The sequence below is a fragment of the Momordica charantia genome (assembly GCF_013281855.1).
Source record: "Momordica charantia cultivar OHB3-1 chromosome 1 unlocalized genomic scaffold, Mcharantia_2.0 BLBB01000001.1, whole genome shotgun sequence".
Lineage (NCBI taxonomy): Eukaryota > Viridiplantae > Streptophyta > Magnoliopsida > Cucurbitales > Cucurbitaceae > Momordica > Momordica charantia.
The window spans coordinates 16,548,840-16,575,096 of NW_028275157.1; the positions used below are offsets into that span (position 1 = coordinate 16,548,840).

Genomic DNA, 26,257 nt, shown 5'->3' on the forward strand with positions numbered 1-26,257 from the left:
TGCTCTCTTTTTTATAAAAAAATGTACTATGCATATTTAATATTATTTCTCATTTTAAATTATTAGAGAGATATTTTCTCATTTATACTTTAAAGTAAAAGGAGCTCAATTTAGTATATCTCTTTTTAATTTTCCATTTTTCATTTTATTATAATTAACAAATTCTCAGAGGCTTCAATGTCCTGTATTCTTCAAATTCAAATTCAAATGTCCCATATATATCAATAAGAGAGATGAGATTATAAAAATAGCTTAAAATGTAAGAAAAAAAAAACAAAATATATATATATATATATATATCCAAATAATAATAATAATAAATAACATATCAAAACATTTCTCGTATTATTTTATTACATCATTCAAAAAATATACCCACCGTAATCGTGTAGATTTTCTTATTCAAATTCCGTCCTACCAATGAGTTACTATAGTAATTAATAATTGAATAAAAATTTTAAAACATAGAGAGAGAAAAAATAACAAAAAGTATCTAAAATTAAGAGTGGGAAAATATAGTTAAATTAAACAAAAGATGATCATCTACAATAAAAACAACGCATACTAATTACTAAGTAGATGATTTATACAGTTGACAAAAATTAAAAACTCGTGGGTCCATGGATCTTAGCCCATGATGTGGCGCATCGGACGGCTAGGAATGGAAGGGCAACAAAGGGGGCGAAACGACGACGGAGCGGGAGGAGAAAACAGATTCCCAAATCTCGGCGAAAGCGCGAATTATAATTCCGTGGTGAGAAGGCGCGTTCAAGTGGATGAAGCAGTGGAGAAGCTGTCGCAGGTCCTGCTTCGAGTAAATCTCGTTCTCCAGAATCATCTGGACCATCGAATGCCGGAAATCCAGGTACGGATCGTCGGAGTCTTTCTCGACGGCCACGCTCTCGCCGCCGCTTCTGCCGATGCCTCGGAAGGTGAGGGAGGTTCTCGTCTCGGAGTCGGAGTCGGAGACGGAGAACGGCGGCGATTCGGAATCGGAGGAGTCGGAGAAGTGATGGTGGTTTGGGGATTTGGCCGATGGCTTTGGTTTGAGGTGGAAGAGATTTGAGAACTTCGGCCGGCAGATGTTTAGATCGACTGAAACGGAGGTGAGTCGAAGATTTCTCCGGCGAGTCGCCATTAATTTTTGAAGAGTACTCTGTAGAGAGAGAGAGAGAGAATTGGGAATGGGAATGAGTTTTTAACAATACCGTTTGCGGGAATTTATATTTGGACAGTCGCTGTCCTTTGGATTTGATCGGAGTTTGCAAACACTTTTTATTTTATTTTTTCAATTCAATTATTATTTTATTCTCATTAACTAATTTTTTTTGGTACGTGCACAGGCTTCGAACTTACAAACTAACATGGATGCCTTGATCTCATGCTAGCATTCTTTTAACTATTCAAACTTTCTGTCAATTAATTTTTCTTATTTTTGTAGGACTAGTATTTTTTAAGGTTAGATTATGCTATTCTTTAGTTTAACACGGATTTTCAATAGATATGATATATTTACCAACTTGTACGTAGTTGGTTAAGACATTTATCTCCGATCAATGAGTCGTGGATTTGAATCTCTATTTTCTATTGTCGCATGTTCTATTAAAAAAATATATTGTATGTTTGTCAACTTAAATATAGTTCAATTGATTAAGACATATCCAAAATTAAAAGGCTGAGGTTTTGAATTAATATTCTATATTATTGAATTAAAAAGAAAACTAATGGGGTATATTTTAATAATATTTATAAAGTTAAAGTTTTTTTTTAACTAATTACAAGAAAATTTATACTTTTTGGAAGTATTGAAAAGAATATGCTTTGGGGCATAAATTATATTAACGCTAACTTCAAGACGAGAACAAGAAAAGGTTTCAATTATACCTCATCTTTTCAGCTGAAATCAAAGAAAGATTTCACACGTACATAAAAACTATTACAATTTTACAAATAGTTTTGGATTAACATTTTCATTTTAAATATTTTCAAAAACATAATATTTTAACAATTATTTTCAAAAATTACAATATTTTAATCCATCTAGCTAACACGGTTAAATAGCATGGTAACCTGTCCATTTTTAGTTAAAATTGATTTGATTGGCGCAATAAATATATACATATATATATATAATATGGCGCTAGGCGAGGGCGTCCCTCTCATCGTGGGGAATTCCTGTGTCTCATTCGGCGCTCCACGTTCGAGATAGGTTTCGAGTTTGTACAAGTATTTTTGTTTTACTAATGACTACTATTGTAGATATGTCATGGTTTGAGATTATTTGGACTACAAGATCAAACCAGATTCTAGACTAAGATTTAATAAGTAATAGTCAACAAATTGGAATTTATTTATCAACGTATTTTTTTCTTCCACTTTGTGAATTATCCGATGAAAAAAAAACTTTCAACGCTGTCCGACGTCCTTTGTTTTTCCAAATATTTTTACGAATACGTTTTTTTTATATAAAAGTGCGCTTTTTTGGAACTGCCATTAAAAAATTATAATAGATTATATATATATACACTATTGGTTGGAGATATACGCCAATTATTGCTGAAATATGCTATATTTGGCAACTAGTTTTAGTTATTTTATTTAGTATAGATATTTTAATACTAGATATGAGGTTTAATTATGTTTGATTCTGTAGCTAAGTTTGGCACATTTTACTAGATTTTTGGTGATTTGATTTGTTATATTAAGCAATGTTCGAGTTTAATTTTTTGTTAGTGTTTTACTTTTACTATTTTTATTCAAGTGTACACTGTACACATTAGAGAATAGCCACTAGTTTATTGTCAAGTTACCTTAGGTTAATCAAATAAAAAGAAGTTGATTTATTAAATAAATGTTATTGAGTTTAAATACTATTCTAGAAAAAAGTTGATTGACTAAATAAATATAATTGGGTTTCAATACTATTTTAATCCTTTATTATCTATTTTGGTTCATTTTGGTATTTTGTAATTTCAAAACAACTATTTTTGTTTGTCCAACCCCTTTCATTTTTTTCCGTAATGATTCCTCAAAAAATGTAGTAATAAACCTATATTAAAAGATTTCCATAGTATATAAAATTTGTGTTAGAATTTATAAATAGGGATTAAAATAATCACTTCTTAGGCCCAATACATATATTTTAAAACTATAGAGACAATTCCAACATGATTTCTTGGTTGAATCTAAAAGCATTTCTGATATTTTGCTAAACTCAATGAGATTTAGTGGCCCTAGTGGCTTAAATTATACAAGTAACATATGTTTGACCATCATTATTCAGTAAGTATTGAAAAAACAAATCCTTCATTCGAGTCTCGGTACCACAACATCACGAATATGGCACTTCAACCCAGTTATCCTGAACACTTTGAAGATGATGGCTAACTTATAACGTCGTATATTCGACGCTATTCCTTCCATTCTTCTATTTTGTTATATCTTCTTTATTTTTGTCGACAATACGAGTATTTTGTAAGGATGAAATTACAGAGATACTGTCAAAAAGAACACGGGTGATCGAGCAAGTTCTCTAATGGAGCATGAAAGAATCAATCTGAGATCTGACCTTAATCTGGGAGATGATTCTTGATCAAATTTGCTACATGTTGAGCAATATACAGTGAGGCAGCCTCTGAGCAGCAAAATGCATGTGTATGGCCCTCCCTTTCAACTGAGAGATCAATCTCAGGGACCTGCTTGGAAATCTGTGGGGAAAATAAGAAACGCAAAGAAAGTAAAACTTGAAATCACCATTCCAGTCATAGTTTTTGGCCCTTCTGACCCTCCCCTTTTTAGTATTTCGACCGCGCTACTTCGAAACTAATTTCGAACCGATTATAACGATACAAATGGAATCTCTTCAGCAATAGTATTTGGAGAAACTACATAGATGCAGCAGAATAGAATCCATAAGATGGAAAAATGGTATAAATCTCACCTCCTCATACATATGCATTGGAGCCCAGTGGTCATCAATGCAAAACAAAAATGATAATTTCTGACTCGCTTTCTTCATAAATGCCCAATCTGGTGCTTCTGAAAGCTAAACAATGCGCATAAACAATCAGATGTGAAAACTTGATTAGATCTTGATATTAGGCTTTGTACATTTACGTGCTTAGAAAGTAAGTCGGGAGTTTTTAACTCTCAGAAATTTATTATGCTTTCTTATACTTCTTTTTCTTCCAATAAAAAGCAAAAAGTGTCGAAGCATCATGGTATCCAATATATAGTAGACATGTTCACCAAACTAAAGTGTTCACTGTTCGTTCATAGTCTGTACCTCTTTAAATTCTGTCATCGCCATAAATAGCACATTTCGCATGGTATGGTACTGTAGAAAACAAAGATTATATTCCAAATCTCAGAACATACATCAGTTACAAGAGGATACTAACAAAAGCTCATACTAGAAACCATAAATTAGATTTCACCTTTAGCAAGTGAGAGCAAGCAGCCTCGGTTGCAGTATTTGACCATGACTTTGCAATAGTTTTTCTCACAACAAAACTTAGAGCTCGTCTCGGTAATGCACCCACCAATGCGGTAAGAGCAGAAAAGAGAGTCGATAGCAGTGGGGATCTGCAACACAAAAACTGTCTAGCCAGTCCTTACAGAGTGCCATTAAACCTTTGGTTGGTGCAGGAAAACAATACGACAGATAATCCAAATGAACTTAGTGGTGCTCAGAAAGACTCGACTTGCAATACCAAAAGTCTAACACGAACTTATAAAATGGCTGTTTTATGACCACACTTATATGCTCTTATATACTGCAGATGGCTGTTATGGCACCGGACGCCAAACTCCTTTCATCAATATATAAATGTAATGGGAATTTTTGAAAATCATGATATGCAATAAAATTGCTGCTAAAAAATCTAAAATGTAAATGCAGGAAGGCGTGATTCATGTTATCAGAAAAAAACTAACGGCCATACCCTGCAAATTTTCCAATAAGCAATTGCTGACGAGATTGTTTGTTAATCATCAAAAATGGATGCAATCCAATGCAATACACCACCTATAGGATCAAGAAAAATTGCCATTGAGCCATCTCTTGAAAGTTGGAAACACATAGAAGGCACAAAGAGTTTATGGCAATACCTGATCTTGTAACCTACGGAACAATTCAATGGAGATATATGATCCAATAGAATGTCCGACCTTTAAATAGAAATGACGAGTCAGCAACCAAAACGAACATAGCAAATAAACTGGAAAAAATGTAACAGCTTAATTCCGATTTAAAGGCCCGTAGAATATTTTTTTCAAATTCATTATATTCATAATTCATTTAATGTACACGTACATACAATAAAGTGCATTGTCTTGTTTTAGTTAACAATTTAACAATAATCATACAAGCACCACAAGTAACTAATGTTTTTGGGTTGAACTAGAATGAAAATTTATACAGATTGTAGAGCTTACTATCAAACTAAGAAATTTTGAAAATTTTGCATCCTGCGACTCCTTTTTTTTTTTATCGTGAAAGTAAAGCATCAATAGTAATCATAAAACTATTGTTACCAGTAGTAGTGGAATGTCATTGTTCGGTAATTCTTGTCTGACAAATTCAATCTGCAAAATAAAGGTGAATATAGTTCAGGCCCATACAGAATTCTGGTATCAACAATTCAAATATGAAATTGCAGGGACCTGCAGGAAACTGATAATAATGATTTGAAATATAATCTTGAGTAAAAGGATCTTCGTTTCACAGTTCTGCAATGGTATCATGGAATGCCTCAAATTTTTCATGGACCACTTGTCACCTTAACCCATTAACAACTCAATCAAATCATCAAAGAAAACATAAAATTACCTTGTGATCAATTTGTTCTTGTAATGAAAATAACCTTCCACCTTCCCAGTCCTAAAAGAAGAATTATCAATATCCATTACACAAAATCGTTGGGGAATTTTATATGGACAAACTGAATAATATGCATCCGAGCAACATCAACCCATTTGCTTTAAAATCACTAAAATTAAGCATGTCTGACCATAGTCAATAATTAAAGAGAGCAACTTATAGTTCATATATAAAAATGCAGCGCACAAAGCCATCATTTCTAGAAGAAAAACATTATCAACATGCATATTGATAGGAAAGCATGGCAATGCATTGCTTAAACTATTCTCATTTAGACCTATCAACATCCTTCATTGAAAAGTAAATGATAATTATCATTGTTCCTATCCAAATAAGTAACATTTCTGATCATCATCTATATAACATAGTCTTAGATGTTCAGCAAAGGAAAGATGATACAGATAGAGAAAAGCAACTTACCATATGTAAGATAATGCAAAAATGTAATGAAATTATCTTGAAATTTGAATTTATCCGACTTTTTTGATAAATTATGTTGCTATCTTTCCCAAATGTTATTCCCTCATTACTTTATGACAATTAGCAACTAAGAAAGATTTCTGAATTGAAAAACTTCACTCTCTCTCCCTAGTTAAGCCTCTGTGTCCAGACGTTTGTAATTCTGAAGACAAAGAAGAAAGCTAAAATGTAAATAACAGAGATAAACTTCATATGACCCGTATCCAAGTACCTTCTTCGTTTGAGATACATGCCCAATAGCTGACAGTAAACAAAAGGAGAGCCAAAAAGGGAAAAATGGAACAAGAAAAAGCGTCAGCCCAAATATAACAGCAGAAAAGATTTAATGTTTCCTTAAAAAAAAAATTATAGGTATATGAATAAATGTCAACAACTCATGTCTTGCCTGTTATAGACACTCGGCCTCCAAGCAACTGATATAGCGATTCCAGAAAATCTTTATAAAATGAAATAATTCCTAACGAAACCCAAAACAATCCACCTTCAGAAACTATACGAAAAATCAACAGAAACATCGAAACACCCACATCCAAAGAAGCATACATAAGCACCTGGATTTCCAGGTATGAACAATACGTGCAATGATGGATCATCCGAATGAATCTCCAGCAATTCATTGGTGAAACTATCAAAACCCCAGAAATGGAGGCGATTCAATTTACAAAAAGTGCAGTTTCAAGAGAAATTTCAATCAACATAAACGAGACTGAATTACCCTGACACATTGCAGAAACGGAACTCCGCATGTCTTCTACTGAAAGAATGAACAACTTCTCGACCCATATGAACGAACGCACACCTTGAGAATTTCTTCAATCTGAATGATTATTGGCAACAAAAGAATCAAAGAAACGGGTGAAAGAGAAACGAGAGCGAATTTCTAAGTGATTTTGCGGTAAAATGGAGCATTGTGTTGACTGTGGTGCATTGTTGGAATGAAAATTTAAAGGAAAGTGCAAAGCACGTCGCATTCAAAAAAGAAAATATAGTAGATGAAAATTTTGGCATAAAGCGATGAACATTAATGGAAGTGAAATTAAATACTTGGAGTTGAAGAAGAATGAGAAATTGGTGGATCCAACGGTGAGTGAAGGAAGAAGACGCAGGAACATGCCTTCGCTCTTGGAATCTCCGCGATATTTTCTTCCCATTTTCCATCCAAATAAATTCAACTGAGATTTTAATAAATATCATCACAAGTTGGCGATTCAACTGTCTAATTAATATTTTTTTATCGTAGCTTTTATCTCACTAGTAGCTAGAACTATTATATTTTTATTTTAAAAAAAATTAAAATACTAATTTAGTCTATTTACCTTCGATTTTTGTTTATTTTAGATCTTATATTTTTAAAATATTTATTTTGATTCTTGTACTTTCAATTTTGATTCGCATGTATTTCGGTCTCTGTATTTTTAAAAACTGAATATTTTGATCTTTTCATTTTATTAAAAAGTACCTTCATCTTTTAAAAATACAGGAAAAAAATAAACATTTTCAAAATATATGAATTAAAATGAATCAAAACTAAAAATATAGAGATTAAAATGAATATTTTCAGAGCAGAGGAACTAGTATGAAAAAATACCTTCATTTTTTACCTTTAATGATGGAAATTTATTATTTTAAGAAAAAGTATTATATTTTTGTATTTCTCCTGTCAATTTAATGTGGTTGAGTACAGTAAAAAAAAATTAAGTATTTTCATTTCATTTTTATTATAATTAGAATGAAAATTTTGAAATAAATGCATAACTAAAATCTCTCATATGTGCCCCCATCCAACACGTGTGTACTATTTTTACAACTCACACTACGATATGTTTTTTGTGTTTATTTTAACAGAAATTTAAGATAAAAATGTTGTTTGAAACATTTTAAAGGTTATGGATAAAAATTAAAGTTTTGAATATTTAAGGATATAATTACAAAATTCTCTAGAGTTCAAAGCATTTATATAACTTAACTAACTCAATTGAGAACTTAATAAATTTTAAGATTTTGTTTTACGAATTTATAAACTGATTTTGACCGACCCATCCAATGATCAATTTTATAGGAATATCACTATTTTTTTAAATCTTAAAAATTATAAAATTAAAAAAACTTTAAAATATTTAAAATTAAACAAACATTACTTATTGATTAAAAAATCACACGTTAGATTATTTAGGGCTAGTTTGTTAAATTTCTTATCTCTGTTTTGTCATTTTTAATAAAAAAAAATGAATTATATAGTTTAAAAAATCAGAAAATCTTTTTATTTATGTTTTGGAACAAATTGTTTTGAGAGAACAATAGAGAAGAAGAAACTTGTTTTGTGATTGTTTCCAAAATATTTATACAATTTTGAGAATATTCAAAAAAACCAATAAATAATTAGTTACAAAATATTTAAATTTTTTAAGAAAATTGGAAACGAACCAAAAACGAAAACGTTTAATTATATTAATATTAATATTCACGTGAATAGTTTATTATGTTTACAGTGGACGCAAATTACACAATTGGTTCTCCACAGTTGGTATTTATTTTATTTCTAGTTTCCATTTAGTTTACTATTTGATTCTTTCCGCTTCATTTTTGTTCTCTAACGTTTGGATTTAGTTTCTATATGATTCCAAAAATTTTGAAAGCGACGTGTCTGTTACAAGGTTTGGATTAGGCTTTTTTTTTTCTAAATAAATTTCTACCTTGACATTTAGCATGTATATATAAATTTTTAACATAAATTTTTAATTTCGTCAAATTGCATCTAAACTTAGATTAGTGTGATAATCTTCACTTTAAACTTCAAAAAGTATTTCAATTTTTATAATAATATTTTCATTTCAAGAATCATGTATGTCTAATAAGTTATAAAACATATATTTGATATGAAATCCAGAATTTAGCCAAAAATGGCCTCCCCTAATGTTTAGAAGCTGTCAAAGATTTCGACCTCTATGGCAACCATGAGCCATGGCAAGTTTTCGACGAGTCGATGGCCAAGATCTTTCCTTCTTCACCAAGCTCAAGAGGAAGTGGCCTACCAAACAAGACTCCTCTCACATCAGCCGTCGAGTTGGTACCAATGTCGGTACTTGGAGTGGTGAGAATTATGAGACTCCTATTTTATCATCCATCGGTGTTATTGGTTTCTTCAAATGAGTTCAGTTTTGATGAGCCTAACGAAGGCAGTGAGTATGTTCTTCGCCGGATTAGAAAGAATGATATACCGACAAACAAAGGGACCAAGAGGAAATTCAATGAGTTTGAGCCAGAATTACTAACACCACAACCTCCATCTTCGTCGATTGTTCCATGGACCTCCATATTCGTCGATTGTTCCATGGGGCAACAATTACCAGCATCAGAGCCACGATTGAGAACTTAACTAAACTCAATTGAGAAATTAATACATATTAGGATTTCTTTTTATGAATTTATAAACAATTCTACACACTCTTAGATAATTTAGGGCTCAATTATTAGCGTTCCGTTTCTTTTCACTTTTAAAAAAAATGAATTAGATGGCTCCAACATAGTTAGATTAAAAAATCACACTACACAACCATCATGGAGGGTTAATTAAGAGGCAATGTATTCAAATTCTGGTTTACTGTTTCTGCTAAACTGGCCCGGACACTCACTATATTAAAAAAAGAAAATCACACTACACGCTCTTAAAAACCTGTTTTGGTTGTTTCCAAAATTTCTAGACGATTTTAAGGATGTTCTAAGAAAAGATGAGAAACAACAAACACCAAACGGGCCGGACCCGATCGATTTTGATTTAATTTACTATTTGATCCTTCAAGCTTCAGTAACATTTTTCTAATCTAAAATTTAGATTTAGTTTTGAGTATGATTTCCTAGAATTCCAAGAGTGACATCTTTGTTCCTGGGTTTGGATTTGATTTTAAAAAAAACGAACAAAAAAAATCTACCTTGACATTAGCATGTCTAAATTTTTAACATAAATTTTCGATTTTGCCAAATTGTGGTAATCTTCACTTTATCAAAATGTATTTCAATTTTTATAATAAGATTTTCATTTGAAAAAGCAAATATATCTAATAAATTATAAAACATATATTTTATATGAAATCTGTAAGTTTTACGAAATTATTTATTAATCAAACTTAATTTTGTTTAAAGCTTATTTTATGGCTAAAAATTCAGTATTCCCGAATTAACCCATGAAAGTCAAAGGACAAAAACACCCCGATATGGCTTTTAGCCTTTAAAGTTAACCGCCAAAACTGCCAGTGTCCTATAATTAAGCACATCCCAACGAATTCCCTCCCCAAATTATAATAATAATATAAAAAAAAAATCACCTTCAAATTATCCCGACAAATTTCTTCCTTCCCTTCCAAAATCGCATCCAAAATTAAACCCTAAATTATTTTCACAAAGAAAAAGAAGAGAATCTTCAGTTTCTTGTATGAATTGGTCAAAACAAACAAAATTTTGTTATTATTTAGAGTTGTATTTAGAGGTCAACCCTTTTTGAGACAAGTTCGTTGGTTGGTGGGTTCCCATTTTCATTTTTCCCATTATTTTTTATTTCGTTTGTTTTTCTTTCTTATCTTTTGCAGAAAACCAACCAACGAAAATAAGATTAATGCCATATTAATCACCCCTAAGCTCCTGTTTGTTTCCCAAGAAAATTTTCTGATCTCAAGGTTGAAGTGAGAAAGTTGTGAGATTTTTTTTTTTTGGGTCGGAGAAATGTTTGGAGATTTCATCACACGATGCCTGTTGTAAGTTAACAAATTTCTCTATGGATCCCATCTTCAAACAACCTCTAATTGAAATCATTTTTCTGAAAGAAAAAAACATGTCATCTTTTTTCTTTTTGGATTTTGTTTTGTGTTTAGGATGGCTTTTGGGTATGCATACCCAGCATTCGAGTGCTACAAAACTTTGGAGAGGAACAACAGGAATCTTGACGTTGAATCACTGCGTTTTTGGTGCAAATATTGGTAAATATTTAGAGATTAAAGATATAATACATACCAGTTTTTTTTATTTTTACTTCCAATTTTTTGATATGTTTTCATCTTTCTTAAAAACAAGCTTTTGAAAACCTTTGCTTTAGCTTTTTCAAATTTAGTTTAGATTTGATGAAGAAATAAATATGCTGAAACCTTTTTCCTTTCTTTTTTTCTTTTTCTTTTGCAGGATTATTGTGGCAATTTTCACAGTTTTTGAGAGGATTTCTGATATTTTAATAGCATGGTATGTGTTGTGTTTGATCTCTCTTTAATTGGTTTATTTTTCATTTGGCTTTAATTTATTGTTATGATCACATATTTATTTTGTTTTGAAGGCTTCCTGTGTATGGTGAAATGAAGCTGGTTTTTCTTGTCTACTTATGGCATCCAAAAACAAGGGTAATTAATAAAACTTTAAATTATAAATTCAGTCTTTTCTGATTCCAATATAATGTCTTTTTACTTGTCCAACTATTGAAACCTATGTTAATATATATATATTAACGTTAATAGGATTGAGATATTGGCTATAGGGGTTAGATAAATAAGTTGCACAATTCCGTATTGCACTAAATTTTATTTAATGGATTTATATCAATGGTGATCTAGAATATAGACTAAATGAAAACATAAGTCAAAGTTTAGATATGTGGTAAAAACTACTCAATTACAAGAATAAATAGAAATAACGGTGCGAGTATGAGTTTTTTAGAATATTACATCACAAATATTCGAAAGGATTTTGGAAAATGTGTTGCAGGGAAGTGGGCACCTGTATGGAACAATGTTGCAGCCATATTTGGTGAAGAATGAAGCAGAGATTGAAAGAATGTTGGTGGAATTGAAAGTGAGGGCTTGGGATTTGGCTTACCTTTTCTGCACAAACTTCTCAGAAATGGCCCATTCCACCTTCTTCAAAGTCCTCAAATATGCTGCTGATTTCCAGTCCTCAAAGTTCAAGAACTCCCCCTGGGTAACTTTTCCATTTCATTCTAATCAAATTCTTTATATGACATTTCTTTTTCTTCAATTTCATCACTTCAACTTTGCACTTGAATAAGTAGTGGACTTTATCCCAAGGCGTAGCTCGAGATCTTTTGATGCTTTAGAAGTCTCAAATTTGAACTTTTCAATGAGCTTAATACTAAAAACTCTTAGTATCTCTCTAGTCCGAATTTAGAGTGGACGCGAGTGCCATTCTGAAAAAGAAAATAATGATAAATAAGGATTGAAACTTTAACTTTCTTTAAATTTTGGAGTGGTTAAGCCCACACAAGAACTGGACCAATGGCCCAATGACCAAAGCCCAGCCCAAATACCATATATGTATATGACATGACCTTTAAAACTCGATTATAGGATGCCTATTATGGAAAAAGCTTTTATATTTAGAATATTGAAGAATGATTTTTAGATGGATCGCATTCCATAATTACATCGAGTTTTCCTTTTATATACACTGCACGAGGAGATTTCAATTTTGAAATTTTAGTTTATTCTTCACCTTTTTTTTTCTTTAATTACCACTCACCATTCATATCTTTATTGATTAATATTCAAAATGCCTTTTCAGTATAGTTTATAAAATAATATTTATTAGTTTTATCATTAACCTCTAAAATAATATAATAGAAATTTGAATTCAACCATTCCTAAACTCTATGGTGAAAATTAATAGGTGGTTAATTTTTATCTTTTGTTTTCAATAACCATATACTATTGATCCACGTGGCAGGAATTTGATGGTTGATTTTATTATTTCAGTTCATGAATAGTACATTTTTTTTGCTATTCAGATTCCAAAAATCTTCAGGATTCTCTCTTAATTGAATTTTTTTTTTGTAGAAAATCGATCAGCAACCTCCCATGGAGTCTCCACCGCCTCCAAACAAATTGCCGTCGTTCTCCGCTCGAGCCGGCGTGCAGACGGCCGACTCGCAGAGAGCCGCGGCGGCGTCTGGCGTCGGAGGCGGCGTTGCGGATTCGGAGACGGCGGATGCTGCAGACGGTGGCCAATCTCCAGACTTCTGCGAAGCACAGGATAATGAGCAAGATAAACCTGCATCTCCATATCCCCCAGGGGTACGAACTCGATTGAGGCGAGTTAAACCGCTATCTTAATTTTGTAATTGTAAGAACAAAAAAAAATGCTGTACAAAAGAATTGAATCGATCGAATTCAGATGGAGATTCAAGAGAAATTGAAACTGGAATTCTTTCTTGTGTAAAATGTAAATTATTCGAATGTTCGTTCAAATTGAATCTGTTTTTCTATGAATGTTGATTCTCTTTTGCGATTGGATTGCAAACCTTTTTTTCTGTAAGAGAAAAGAGAGGGATTTTTACAGCGGAATCAAATCTAGTCGATTACAGCGGCAGAAGTCGTCGTCGTAGTCAATACGGCAATCCGAAATCTGCGAAAACGACGCCGTCACAAGCAAATGCAGAGGCGAATAACTCGGACAATGGCCGGGATTACAGTCCCTCTGATGAATCCGAGACAATCGGTGATCGGATTTCCGGCGGAGAGGCGGAGGCAGACACGGTGGAAAAAATTAGGGCCGGCGGAATAGGAAGAGGCGGACATAGGCTGGAGGTAAGCCCAGGCGGCCTGCTTAACGAGGCGGTTGCGGATCGAGATTTCGTAGCCGGAGTTAGGGGCGGAGGCGGCGGTCGGAGAGTTGACGGCGGCGGTGGAGGGGAGGATGTCCTTGAGGGAGGTGTAGGATTGGGAGGAGGACTTGAAGGAGAGGAGCCTCAAGTCAATCGGCGAGGGCGGCGGAGGGGGGAAAACGGTGCCGTCTGGCGGAGTCATGGCGGCGGAGGAGGGAATCGGAATCGAGTTTCTGCGGCGGAGAACTGGTGGTGATAGCGACGGCGCTGGCGGTGCGGCGGAGCCGTCCATAGAGAGAGAGAGAATATGGTGTGGTGCGGTGAGAGGGAAATGGAAGAATAACGTTTTTTGGGAAACTCGGCGGCTTTGCGTTTGCAATTATTGGCCCAAAGTTGTCTCCTTCTGACGTGTTTTCCTTATCAATTTTATTTTTATTTATTTATCCAAAACATTTTATTTGCCTAATTTTCAATTTATTAATTCTTGGTCTTATTTAGACCAAATGACTTGCCTGCCTTGATGCGTATAATTAATTAGCCTAATCAAATAATGCGTGTGATATTTCATTTATTTATTGAAGGTAATGTGGAACTGAAATTGTGGTAAAAATGAGATGAAATAGAAATGAAAGATCGAAATTATCACTTTTTTAATATTAGAATGTACATTTTGAAAGTACGATTAAAATCGATAAAAGAAAAAGTATAAAGAAAAAATGAATGTCCAGAGACTAAAACAAATATAATATGAAAATAGTATTATAGTATTAAACCAATTTTAAAGTTTTTCTTATTGGAAGTTCACAATTGTTAGTAGACTTACCTCTTGAGGGTAAATGACAAAGTACTTTTCTAAACTATTAAGAAATTACAAATTACCAATTATAGTTTATCGTAAAAAAGAAAAAAAAAACTGTTAGAAATTAGAATCGTTATTTGTTATTAATTTTTGTGATTTGTGGGCTCCACATCTAAAGTTAGAATTGGAATTTAGTGGGCTCGCCTCTCAAGGGTAAATGACAAAATAATTTCTAACTATTTAAATCACAAGTATTAATTTGTGATTTGTGGTTTCCATTATAAATTTAAAATGTATGAAATCTCTCACCCCATGTTAAATTTGTGAAAGCTAGATTATTATTTTTATTAATTTATTTGATCTTTTAAAATCAAGATCCTATAATCAGGACTCGTTAACAACATTTGCTAAGCAATGCTTGCCACCGCATACCATCTCCATCTCTAAGAGACTATTCTTTTATTTTTTAATCTCAACTTTTTTTATGGATTAACTTTTAATTTAAATGAATTATTATTCCAACGGTTATAAATAACATTAGTTCCAATTCCCGTCCCAACCAACATTTATATCATTTCTATCTTACAATGGATCAATGTATTAAATTTTTGTCCATAGATTTGCAAGTAAATCTGTCTATACGACATGAGTGAATCTTTTTATAACAAGATTGACAAATTATTTTTTAAGAAATATAAACAAAAAAATCACTCATGTAGATATAATATTGATGATAAGAAATTTTAATTTAAATATCTTTTATAATTTTTTTAAAAAATAGCCTTCAACATCGATATTTTGTCAACATTTTCCTTAATATTTCCATTATTTTTTAATACTATAAAGAAAATTTGTATATCATATAAAAATATAATTTTTGCATGTATGAAGAATGGTCCAACTTTCGATGAAACGGCCAAAGTGAGCATAGCTCAGCGGTAATTGACATATACCTCCAACCAAGAGGTTAAGAGTTCGAGTCCCCTTCCCAACATGCTTTACTCAAAAAAAAAAAAACAAAAACTTTCGATGAAACGATGAGTCTATTAGTCTCGTCCATAAATTCATATTCAAACTCCCAACATCTCTTAAAAGTGATCTAAAGCTTCAATAGTATCTTAAGAGAGCCACTGAAGAAATATCTAAGAAATTCTAAAGCTTAATTCAAGACTTAAGCAAAGATCAAAAAAAATTTCTTCAAGACTCGTACTTGATCCAAGATATTAATAGGCCTGTGGTTTTTGAGTAAATCAAGTCCTCTATTTTATTTTCATCTACATTCTAGTTTTTGCTTAAAGTCTTATGCAAGAGTACCTTTCACTTAGCTGAATTTGATTTAAATTATGTGGAAAGTATTTAAGCTTCCTTAAAAATTAAAATTATCTAATTTGTGGGGAGATTTGAGGTTAAACTTAGCTAGATCATCATAAATTAGCTAATACAATATGATTGATTAGTGATAAAAGGAAAATAACATCAATAGAGAACTATACCAATTATCTAACTTACAAATTTGTCAAATATGTGATTTATTATGGAGATATTGACCGAAGTAGATGACCTAAGATCAACTTTAAAAAATTTCAAAGAATAAAAAATTACAATAATATCTAAAGGAACAAATATATTGGCTTTACATGGAACGTAGAATAATAATTAAAGTCAGGGGGCCATTCATGCACATCAAACAAGCTTTTGCCAAACTAAAATATTAGCATAAACGATAATTGGGCATAATCAAAGTTTTAGAGACTAAAGCAAGTTCCAATAACTCTAAACAAACATCGAGTTTATGTATTTATTTATAAATTAATTTTAATGATTTTGCAAGCAAAAGTTAAATAAATAACAAGCAATATATACAACAAAAGTAACAAGTGAAATTAGTTTTAAATTAACTCTACACTATACCAACAAATTCATAAAAATGTAACAAATTTTTCAAGAATGAATATCCACAAAAGATCAAAAGTTTGAACCTTAACCGTACGTGTTGAACTAAAAAAAAGAAAGTAATAATAATAATATCAACAACAATAACAATTTTTAATTAAAAAGAGATTAAAAGTTTGGTGTGGTCCAATCCCACTCCAATCCAATCAGAATTTTTTGGCCTATTGGAATCAGATGTCCACCGAACTTTGTGAAGACTATATACTAATACTAAGATTTCCCATGACATAAAGTAGGGTGGACCACGAGGTTTGATGGTCAGTGTGAATGCTTTTAAATTTTCATACAATGCAGTTGAAGTTAGGTGTAGGTCAAAATATTTAATTTATGATGAAATGAAACCTAACCGCTATTTTTTTGTTCAACCCCAACTAAACCAATTTAATTCCATCCGGCCAATGTAAGTTTAACTTAGTGATAATTGACACCTATCTCTCTAACCAAAAGGTCATGAATTCGAATTCTCCTACGCCACTTGTCCTCAATAAAATAAATCAATTCCACCAGTTACATTAAATATTTTTCGATTTTGACTTGATTCCCTAAGTTAAGGAAATAGGGAACTAAAATCAAGAATGTGTAACGCTTGAATAAACTTTTGCTAGTAATAGACTATATGTTACTTTAGTAACCTATGGTTTCCATTATCTTTGGCTAACAACAAACAACTATTCCAAGTTTAAACACATAGTATAGAACCAAAATTTAACACATTGTTACATAAAATTTCAGTTACCAAGTGTGCGAATCAAACTACAGCTTCCCCTTATCAGATATCATCAAACCCCTTAATGTTAAAATGGATTTGAAAAGGAAGATGGGAAGTTTTACCAATGCATTTAAGATCTTGCCGGCCTGGCACTAAGTCTTGAAACCAGCTTTACATGCTGCCCACCCTCTACACTACAAATGTTTGTTTCCATTTCCTGAGATAATCTGAGTTAGTCAACAATCAAACAGAACTGAATGGAGTTCGAAGAATGAGAATATGAAAACACTAACCTCTGCACTACGCGTGCTGGCTGGTCTACATAGTTGTATTCTTTTCCATGCTTGGAAAACTTCCCAGAATATTGCTTGGGTTATAAAAATTAAACTGTACAGTGAGCTTGAATTCCTGTATGATTTAATTGTTTGTTTGGCTACCATCTTGAGTAATGAGGATGGGAACAGATCATTGGTGGATTAGGTCAGATCTGTTCCTTTGTCACCTCTGTCTTAAGTTAGCATCGTATGGCGCTTCGGCCGACTCTGGACGTGGGCTTGCTGGTCTTGACCTTTGGGCACTAACATCAGATATTACAAAGTCATGAGGAACCATATCTGACTGATCCCATGCAATATCTGCTGTGGCTGAAGTGAAAGAATTAACCTCTATAATCTGTTACTTTTCTTTGGTGTTTTCCATTTTTTTTTCTGGAGATGTATTGAGACATATACAGATATCACAATGGTAGTTTTAAAACAATGTAAAAAAGGATACAATCTGTTCTCCACATATCTGTAATGCTAACTTCAGCGTCTGATAACAGCCAGTAATCTGCATCATTCTGCAATAATATAATAGGAGCATATAAAAAAGCTATCAACAATGATCTGGACCAATGAACAATTGGTCGACCATTCTGTCTCATATGTCTAGGCGTGCATATACTGATATACATACACATATAATTCATTATATTTAAATGAATTAAAATGAGTAAGAATATGCAAAATCATTGTTTAGGGCATGCCTACGTAAATCTACCCTTTTTTTTCTTTTCTGGAAAAGGGTTATGCTTCTTTGATATTTACCAAAATGTGAATTAATAAGGATGACATGATAATACTTACATCAACTTCTGAAGGAATTATCTTCATGATTCCACCAGGAAACTCGTTTGAACCGTTCACATCACAGCTGCTGCTGTGCTGGGACAGATGTGCCGGAGGTTCTGTTTCCTTTCTACTATTCTCCCCAATGATTACTTCTGTAGCTAGATGTTCGTTAGATCCTGAACTTGAAGCATGTAGGAAGCTACTAGGTGGTGGGACCACATTCATCTCCTCAAACTTCTCCTCGAATTGACTAAAGAACAAGGAGAATTTAGGGTAATTAATTTCTATTTTGCATAAAAAAAAGAACAAGGAGAATTTTAATATGGAAAAAAAAAATAATTTCTATTTTGCATAAAAAAAAGTAGCAGTAAAAATATAAGAAAAGGATACCTGACTTAATCAACTCTTAAAGGATTTTAGAAAAGGATACCTGACAAGATATACATCAATAGGACCCATCGTACTCCTAAGAACTATTCTATATCTTCTCTGTGGATAATCAACAGCCTAGCATGATGAAAACGAGAACATCCTCTTAGTTATCAGAAAGAGGGAAATCAAAAAGGATATCAAACAAACATGTAGCATTTCTTAAAACTTTATGCTCATTACTTCATCGGGATCAGGAACTTCCAATGTGGTTCCATGAGGAGCTTTAATTGCTATCAGGGTTTCATTCTGCCCAAGAAAATATCACTATTTTAATTAAAATTTTTAGGCAAGGTTGTAAAACTATGCTTTATCCAAAAAAGGTTGTAAAACTATGAACAAAACGTGTACTATTTCACGTACATATCATATGTATTACCAAACATTAATGCAACTCCATGACATTTTTATCGTTCCCAACTATTTTTCTTACATCTAATATCACAACAAAAATTTAATTTCATAATCATCATCATGCTAAGAAACACTAATTTGATAAAACTCAAAAGTGATTATTTGGAGATCACATGAAATAACTTTCCACAAACCATCCACCATTAACCTAGAAAATATGGGGTGCTTCTAGTTATTCAACCACTCCCTAATGTAATTTCACCCTCCCTCTTTCTCCTCACTATTTTATTTTACCTCTTCTGTGAAATAACCCATGCATCTGGATATATTAAAGACAAAACAATGAGATTTATAGAAACAAAAGCAAACACAAAATTGTTTATATTTGTGGGTGTCAAAGTCACATTCCTCATTTACCTCAACTTCTTGTCTCTACCATGGCTAATGTCCATCTAACCCAAAAGCATTTAGATCGAGAAACTAATGGTATGTTATTGATATCATAAGTACCAACCAAATTTGAACTCATAATCTTAAAAATCATCTAAGTTTATTGTTTCCTTTAATCATACACCCTCCCTCTTTCTCTGATTCTGCAAAGAAAAGCCAAAGTATTGTTGGGAGGTAGAAAAAGAAAAAAAAAAAGAAGTTAAACTTCCTTCCTGTTTGCAAATTGAAGAGTTATTTTCTATTAGAAACACTCATGGATTTGCACTCTGTAAATCATATCTGAATCCTATCCATTGAATCATAAGATCCACCCTGTTTGGAATCATTGTCCTAGTTTTCATCTCTTTTATTATTTTCTTTTGTTTTCTTTGTTGGTGAAATGGCGTTGTCCTAATTAGGATATGACTAGTGCATTTGAATCCTGAACATATAGATCCAATACTCAAACCATGTAACCATCAAATAAGTGTTAAAATCAGAAGTAACATGTGATCATAAATAAAGACTTTATGACGAATTCACCTGGAAGCAAGGCAAGTTTTTAATGTCTTCTTCGGTCACGTAGAGCCATCTATCATAATTGAAAACATATGCAATGTTGTTATTTCATTCATGTACTCTAGGTGGAAAATGGAACAGAATGGAAGGACAAGAACTTTTACTTTTGGACATTTTCATCTTCACTCAGATTCCTCAATCTTTCCTGCAATCCTCTGCAAATATAACTATGGAACATGAGTTTATCATTTGTGATTCAAAATATAGAAATTAATAACATATTAAATACGTAACCTTATCTTGTCGTCTAATCTACGCTCTTCAAAAGAAAGGTTTTCAACATCCACCTGCAGGATACATGGTGCAATCTCAAATTATGACTGTTAAGCAGGATAGATTCCAGATATAGTAATTATTAGATATGCCAATAATTAGTTGTACAAGGGAAAACTAGACCCTCACAATAATTCTTAAAAGTAAAAATGCGATGGTTTTAAAACCAAAAGACAGAATTCAAATCCAGACCTGCAACATAGAAGTATCACTATCCACATTTCCTGGAATTTGTGCATTGAATCCCCTGAACAAATATTAAATAGATTCTAAATAACTCAACTCAATTGCTTTTAACTTTTTATCAGAGTTTCTATTTAACAAGCTAAGCCAAAAAAAAAAGGGGACCAACACATCAATTGATACATTACTTCCAGTATATTATATTTTTCAGCTTCTTTTCTATGAGACCTATGCCTTCCAAAACATTTGTTATGTCATATATCCTCCTCTTCTGCACCTGTGTTATGAATATCTCATATTAGTCACCACTAGATAGAAAATTGAAATTTTATGTAATTACAATTATTACCTTCAAAGTTTCTGCAGCGTTGTTTAAGTCAAGAATGCCATCCCTTGCTTGCTTAATTAAATTGATGAATTTTTTTGTCAGAAGACCTAAAAGTTTCAGAATACTTTGAGCACCATTTATTTGAGCCAAAACTATGCATCAATGTAGCTTGGACAGAATGAACAAAATGAAATTAGCAAGAATTGCAAAGTTACCTAAAGAACTGTCATATCGACAGCTTCCAGCTGGAGTAAGAGATGAAAAAGAGCCTGCAAGTAGAGAAAACTAATTAATCATATTCATATAGCTTCAAAGTTCATTTACGATTTCATAAAAAAAGTTAAACTATCCATCTAAAACTATTAAAATAATTATATAAAATTTTTTACTAGTGTCTGAGATTGGTGTTTGAGGCCCAGATGTAGTTCTCCTTGAAGCCTTTGACTTGTACACCCTTCCTCCTTTTGCAGACACGGGTGTCTGTATAGAACTTAGAGCATCTTTGGAAGATCCTTGATCATGAATGCAGTCATTAGATTCAACCATATTGTGATACATAGCACCCTTCTGCTTTAGTTTCTGAAAGAAATCAAGGAGTTGACAATATTAAAATTTAGAAGCAAATAGAAAATTGGAAGATAATTTCAAATACAGCAAAGGAGGATCATCTAGGTTAAGTCTAAAAAAACGTAATAAATACAATTTGCATCACCATTGAACTTCAACTAAACTAAAGTAACAACTGTTGATGAATGGACCTTCATTTTAGATGTACCAAAAAAAAGAGTCCTCATATTAAGCAAACCAACTTGTCATTATCTTTATTATATTTTAAATCATGTGTTTTATCTTGATGTATAATAGATTAGATTTACGTCGATCCTTTAGTTTATATTTACCAAGGGATAAGTCTATCCATGAAGTTAATTTTTAAGATCACCATCACCTCTACTCTTTATAAAGAGGATTTAATCATCTATAAAATAAATTTAAGGGGGGGAAAATAAGAATCCTTTTCTTTTTAGAAATATATATGCAATTGGAATGTAACTAAGAGATGATCTAAAATTTTCCAAATGATGTTATAGAGCAGGAAAAGTTTGTAGGTCCCACATGCATCCAAACACTTTCTTTTTCTTTTTCTTTTCTTTTTTTTTTTTGGGTAAGAAACTAGTATTTCATTGATGTATGGAATAACCAAAAAGCCATGATGGCTAATTACAAGAAAGCCCTCCTTTAGAGGTTTGGGCAGCTAGAGAGTGGGTTCTTCAGCTAACCACGTAGTAACGATGGCTATCAATAATTTACATTAAAAACACAAGATGATAACCCAATAACCATCCAAGTTTTTCTCATTCCTAGATTACATATGCAAAGGCCTAAAAATTAAAACTCATCATCATTCATTGCCAAATAGTTTTCCATCTTCATTTTTATCATTACTAGATTATATGTGCCTCTCATCTATTGGAGAGAGAAGGTGTGCCGTAGACTTTGGATGATAATGCCAAACAAAGGAGAGTCAAAAGCTATATATTTAAGTTAACTTTCTTTACTTAATTTAACCCTAGTTATTAAAAGAATATTGCATTTAAGCAGGCACACACTTAACAAGGCAAGGCACCTAAACTGCATTTTAGCGTGAAGCGCACACTTTTTTGAGCTTTTTAAAACAATTGGAAGCTTCTCCAACATCAAATGACAGAGATATCACAAGCTAAATTCTCACCAGGACTCTCTAAAAATTAATTCCAAAATCCAAATTAAAACGAACATTGAAATTACATAAGTTTTTGTTAGAGAGCTCCAAGACAAGAGCAGACAACATAAGGAATCCCATAAAAATGGAAAATGCTAACCGATCCTAGGAAGAGCCACTTATTCCTCTTCAACCAAATGTTCCATAACATTGGCACCACAAGGTAGACCACAAAACTTTAACCTTTTGTAGAAAGGGTTAGCAAGTAAAAGGAACAAGCCAAGGAAGGTGTAATGCAAATTGAACTCATTGAAAATAGCCGATCAGAACTGAAGTTTACAGGGGTGGGAGACATGTATATGGTTGGATGATTTTTTGTCGTCCACAAAAGAGACACTAAATAATAGAAACGTTTAACTTTCTTAAATGTTTGTTGTTGTCGTTGGTATTGTTTCCTTCAATAGCCAAGACCAAAGAAATAATCAAATACTTAAGTTCTTTCATTTAGCAAGAGGGATCTGGCAGAAATTGAATTTCGAATCAGTTTCCCAAACAATGAAATCCCTAGAATCACAGGATTAAGGAGTCAAGTCAAGAGCTCAAGGAAATTCACTCAATAATTACTTTGTCGTGGATATTTCATCTAAAACAGAAACTCCAACCACTTGGATTAAATCTGCATCAAATGGCCTCTTTTCTTGATTGGAAAGACGTATTCAATTTACTAAAACTTTCTACTCTCTATTACCAAGCCTCCATCCTTCAAGGGGCAAATAAACAACCTTCCACCCACCAAGTGACGGCTACCATTGAGTTACACCCCTTCAGAAAGAAAGTACCTAAGGAATGCTTCAGCCCGGCTGGCTACTTTACTTGGTTATAGAAGAAGGAAATAAAGTAAGTGGGAATATTAGCAGTGTCCAATAGGATCGATATAAGCCTTTCTCCTCTGGAGTTTGAACATATAAAACATCATCCATTTTGAAAGTTTCCTATAATTCTTTACAGCATGGGGTCCAAAACTCAATCTTCCTAGGATTGCCTCCAGAGGCCAAGCTTAAGAAAAAGTGCTGCAACCATACAGACTAGGCCAAAGAATCAATCTCTTGCCATAGTCAATCCCAACAATGGAAGACTTCAGTAAACTATTTTTCAAGCCTACAACTCAAGAGCTTTGACAACTCTGAAAAGATTCTCAGCCCACAATAAAATTTAAAGCAACAATTCTGAAATCTATATTGTAAGTTTTATGTATTTTACATTAATTTAACGCATATCAATAATTTAAATTGCTAATTAGGAACTATAAATCATTGTTAGTATACCTTAAATACTTAGTCTACCTACAACATGTGAGTCAAATTTTGTTCCGATGATTGAGGTCCATAACATAGATGATAGATTCTTATAACAAGCAAAGGGGTGATGTGCAGACTTCTACATTCCATTGTACTTCGATGGGAAGTGATAAAGACATTTTCACCAACATTTAGAAATCTTCAACTATAAATAACTTCCTACTCATGCACGCGTCAGCACAGAGGAAAGAAATGCACGAGCACAATAATTCACCGCGATGAGGAAAAAAAAACATAAAATCTTCAAGACGCGAAACTTTAAAGCTTCATAAAATTAGAATTGAAAATGAAAATCTTAGGACAGCATCGATAGAATTTAAACATACATGCGGGAGACAGCCAAGGTGAACTGGTCCAGGATTTGATACACGGTCCGAAAGCATTCCAAAATCGACGAACAAAACATAACAACAAACTAGTAGCAACAAAGGAATAACCAATTGTGCAACAATGCAGAAGAGAAACGAGCGAATAAACAAACTGCAGTACTCACGAGAGGTTTGACAAGGACAGCTTCAGGTTGTTGATCATGAGCATGAACATTGGAAGAACCGCCGCCAAAGTGGTAATAGTCGCCTGGAGGAACGAATGGCGGCTTGGTGGAGTCGAAAGCTAGCTGGCGCTTGAGAGGCGGCAGGATCTGGCCGGTTTGCGACTGTGGCAGTGGCTCCGACCGGTGCGGAGCTCGAGAGCCGCCGCGCATGGAGGATCCAGACGGCAAGAAAACTTCAATAACAGTGGATTGAAGAAATTTATGTGGTAGTAATGGAAGATGGAAAGGGCATGAAAGTTGAGAAGGTGAGGAAGAAGAATAGGGTTCTGGAATCAAAGGAATGGCATCAGAATCAGATGGGATGGGAGGAGGGAAATTTGTTTAGATGGATGTGGAGGGAAGCGTGGCGGAACAAAATTTATTTATAACTATTTGCAATTTGGCCCTTTCAAACTGTCTATATTTCATAATGACCCTATATTACTTTCACCTACCTTCCACCCTCCCTTCACCTTCTTTCGCTCTAAAGTTGACCATAACAAATAAAGCTAACACGAACCTAGCTCAACGATATTGGTAGTTTCTTTAAGTAGGAGATGTAAATGGTTTTATCTCGAAGACATTTAATTTAGCTCTTGAAAGGTGGAAGATTTCACTCGTATTAACAGAGAGAAGAGTTAGATAGTACATGAATTGGATGTGAGTGCTTGAGTGGGGATTTGAGCATTTGACCTTTTAGTTGAAGATATATACGTTAACCAATTGAACTATGTCTAAATTACCCGTGTGTGCTCTTTCTTGGAAATTTCAAGACATATGGAGTTGATATCGTTTCCCCTCGTGGTTTGTTATTTTAATGTCTGAATCTTTGTATAGTTTCTTTCTTTTACTTTCCATCTAAAAAAAGATTGTAGTGCATTGACAAGTCAACAGTAAATATATTTTTGACGATTTTTAGACATTTGCATTTATTGGCAACAATGTATTGTTACCGATACATAATGTATATTGTGCTAACCATCATGGAATGTTTGACAATTAAGAGAAAAAAAATATAAAAAGTAGAGAATTAGAAAAAATTGTCAGACATTTAATGGTGGTCAACAACAAATGTCTTGTAAGTGCGGTGGTATTAATGGCGGGTCTTGTAAGTGTGACGTATGAGTCATTTTTACTCATTTCCAACAAACTTTGCAAATTGATACCAACTATTTAGGGGCATTTGTAAATCAGTTTATTAAGTTAAAAGGTCTGTAAACAGAGGAAATTTTGGTGTCAAAATGCAATATTTTTGTCCGTGCTGTAGATTGTGAGAATGAAATTTTACTGTGCTATAGGTTAATTTTGTTTGTTTCCAAAAGTAAGCAGCAAATTTATTTAAACTAGCTTCTAGAAGACTTTCGTACATGTCATATTTCAAATATGCATGAAATAAATATTTTGATCCAAAAGTAACCATTTTGATCCAAATTTCAACACAAATTTGATAGCCGTAATGCTAAAATTGTAATCTAAAGAAACGAGATAAAAACTAAAATGAAGAGACAAAAATAGTCCTTTCCTCAAAGTTTGAGGATCAAAACAAGCATTTTGAAAAAAAATAA

At 32.9% G+C, this 26,257-nt stretch overlaps 5 protein-coding genes across 8 annotated transcripts; 1 reads left to right on the forward strand and 4 right to left on the reverse strand.

The window, feature by feature from the left end:
• Nucleotides 1-478: 478 nt before the first annotated feature.
• Nucleotides 479-1,209, reverse strand: LOC111005827 (transcription repressor OFP6). Its single transcript, XM_022277465.2, has one exon. The coding sequence runs from the start codon at nucleotides 1,136-1,138 to the stop codon at nucleotides 656-658; it is 483 nt and encodes a 160-aa protein (XP_022133157.1). The 5' UTR covers nucleotides 1,139-1,209; the 3' UTR covers nucleotides 479-655.
• Nucleotides 1,210-3,140: 1,931 nt separating this feature from the next.
• LOC111005683 (alpha/beta-Hydrolases superfamily protein) lies at nucleotides 3,141-7,539 on the reverse strand. Of its 2 annotated transcripts, none has more exons than XM_022277284.2 (13): nucleotides 7,406-7,539; nucleotides 7,077-7,178; nucleotides 6,913-6,986; nucleotides 6,747-6,818; nucleotides 6,573-6,601; nucleotides 5,831-5,881; nucleotides 5,536-5,586; nucleotides 5,110-5,169; nucleotides 4,944-5,026; nucleotides 4,437-4,584; nucleotides 4,286-4,336; nucleotides 3,941-4,045; nucleotides 3,141-3,707 (listed from the first exon to the last, which is right to left on the reverse strand). In XM_022277284.2, the coding sequence occupies exons 1-13, from the start codon at nucleotides 7,510-7,512 to the stop codon at nucleotides 3,570-3,572; spliced, it is 1,071 nt and encodes a 356-aa protein (XP_022132976.1). In that variant the 5' UTR covers nucleotides 7,513-7,539; the 3' UTR covers nucleotides 3,141-3,569. The 2 variants fall into 2 exon arrangements, with proteins under 2 accessions (XP_022132976.1, XP_087983523.1); XM_088127397.1 differs by having other exon boundaries at nucleotides 4,437-4,602.
• Nucleotides 7,540-10,733: 3,194 nt separating this feature from the next.
• Nucleotides 10,734-13,620, forward strand: LOC111005394 (putative HVA22-like protein g). Its single transcript, XM_022276873.2, has 6 exons — nucleotides 10,734-11,109; nucleotides 11,227-11,331; nucleotides 11,531-11,587; nucleotides 11,679-11,742; nucleotides 12,104-12,316; nucleotides 13,189-13,620. The coding sequence occupies exons 1-6, from the start codon at nucleotides 11,078-11,080 to the stop codon at nucleotides 13,462-13,464; spliced, it is 747 nt and encodes a 248-aa protein (XP_022132565.1). The 5' UTR covers nucleotides 10,734-11,077; the 3' UTR covers nucleotides 13,465-13,620.
• LOC111005510 (uncharacterized) lies at nucleotides 13,544-14,247 on the reverse strand. Its single transcript, XM_022277021.2, has one exon. It carries the CDS (start codon nucleotides 14,245-14,247, stop codon nucleotides 13,774-13,776), a length of 474 nt encoding a protein of 157 aa, XP_022132713.1. The 3' UTR covers nucleotides 13,544-13,773.
• Nucleotides 14,248-17,326: 3,079 nt separating this feature from the next.
• Nucleotides 17,327-25,055, reverse strand: LOC111005941 (transcription factor E2FA). 3 transcript variants are annotated; one of them, XM_022277642.2, is made up of 16 exons: nucleotides 24,654-24,791; nucleotides 24,487-24,575; nucleotides 21,493-21,682; nucleotides 21,319-21,372; nucleotides 21,125-21,210; nucleotides 20,964-21,052; nucleotides 20,785-20,839; nucleotides 20,554-20,606; nucleotides 20,424-20,474; nucleotides 20,284-20,332; nucleotides 19,141-19,206; nucleotides 18,959-19,035; nucleotides 18,544-18,778; nucleotides 18,191-18,257; nucleotides 17,710-18,054; nucleotides 17,327-17,633 (listed from the first exon to the last, which is right to left on the reverse strand). In XM_022277642.2, exons 2-15 carry the CDS (start codon nucleotides 24,541-24,543, stop codon nucleotides 17,915-17,917), a joined length of 1,269 nt encoding a protein of 422 aa, XP_022133334.2. In that variant the 5' UTR covers nucleotides 24,544-24,575; nucleotides 24,654-24,791; the 3' UTR covers nucleotides 17,327-17,633; nucleotides 17,710-17,914. The 3 variants fall into 3 exon arrangements, with proteins under 3 accessions (XP_022133334.2, XP_022133333.2, XP_087978216.1); XM_022277641.2 differs by lacking the exon at nucleotides 24,487-24,575 and having other exon boundaries at nucleotides 24,654-25,054; XM_088122090.1 differs by lacking the exons at nucleotides 20,785-20,839; nucleotides 20,964-21,052; nucleotides 24,487-24,575 and having other exon boundaries at nucleotides 24,654-25,055.
• Between the last annotated feature and the right edge of the window lie 1,202 nt (nucleotides 25,056-26,257).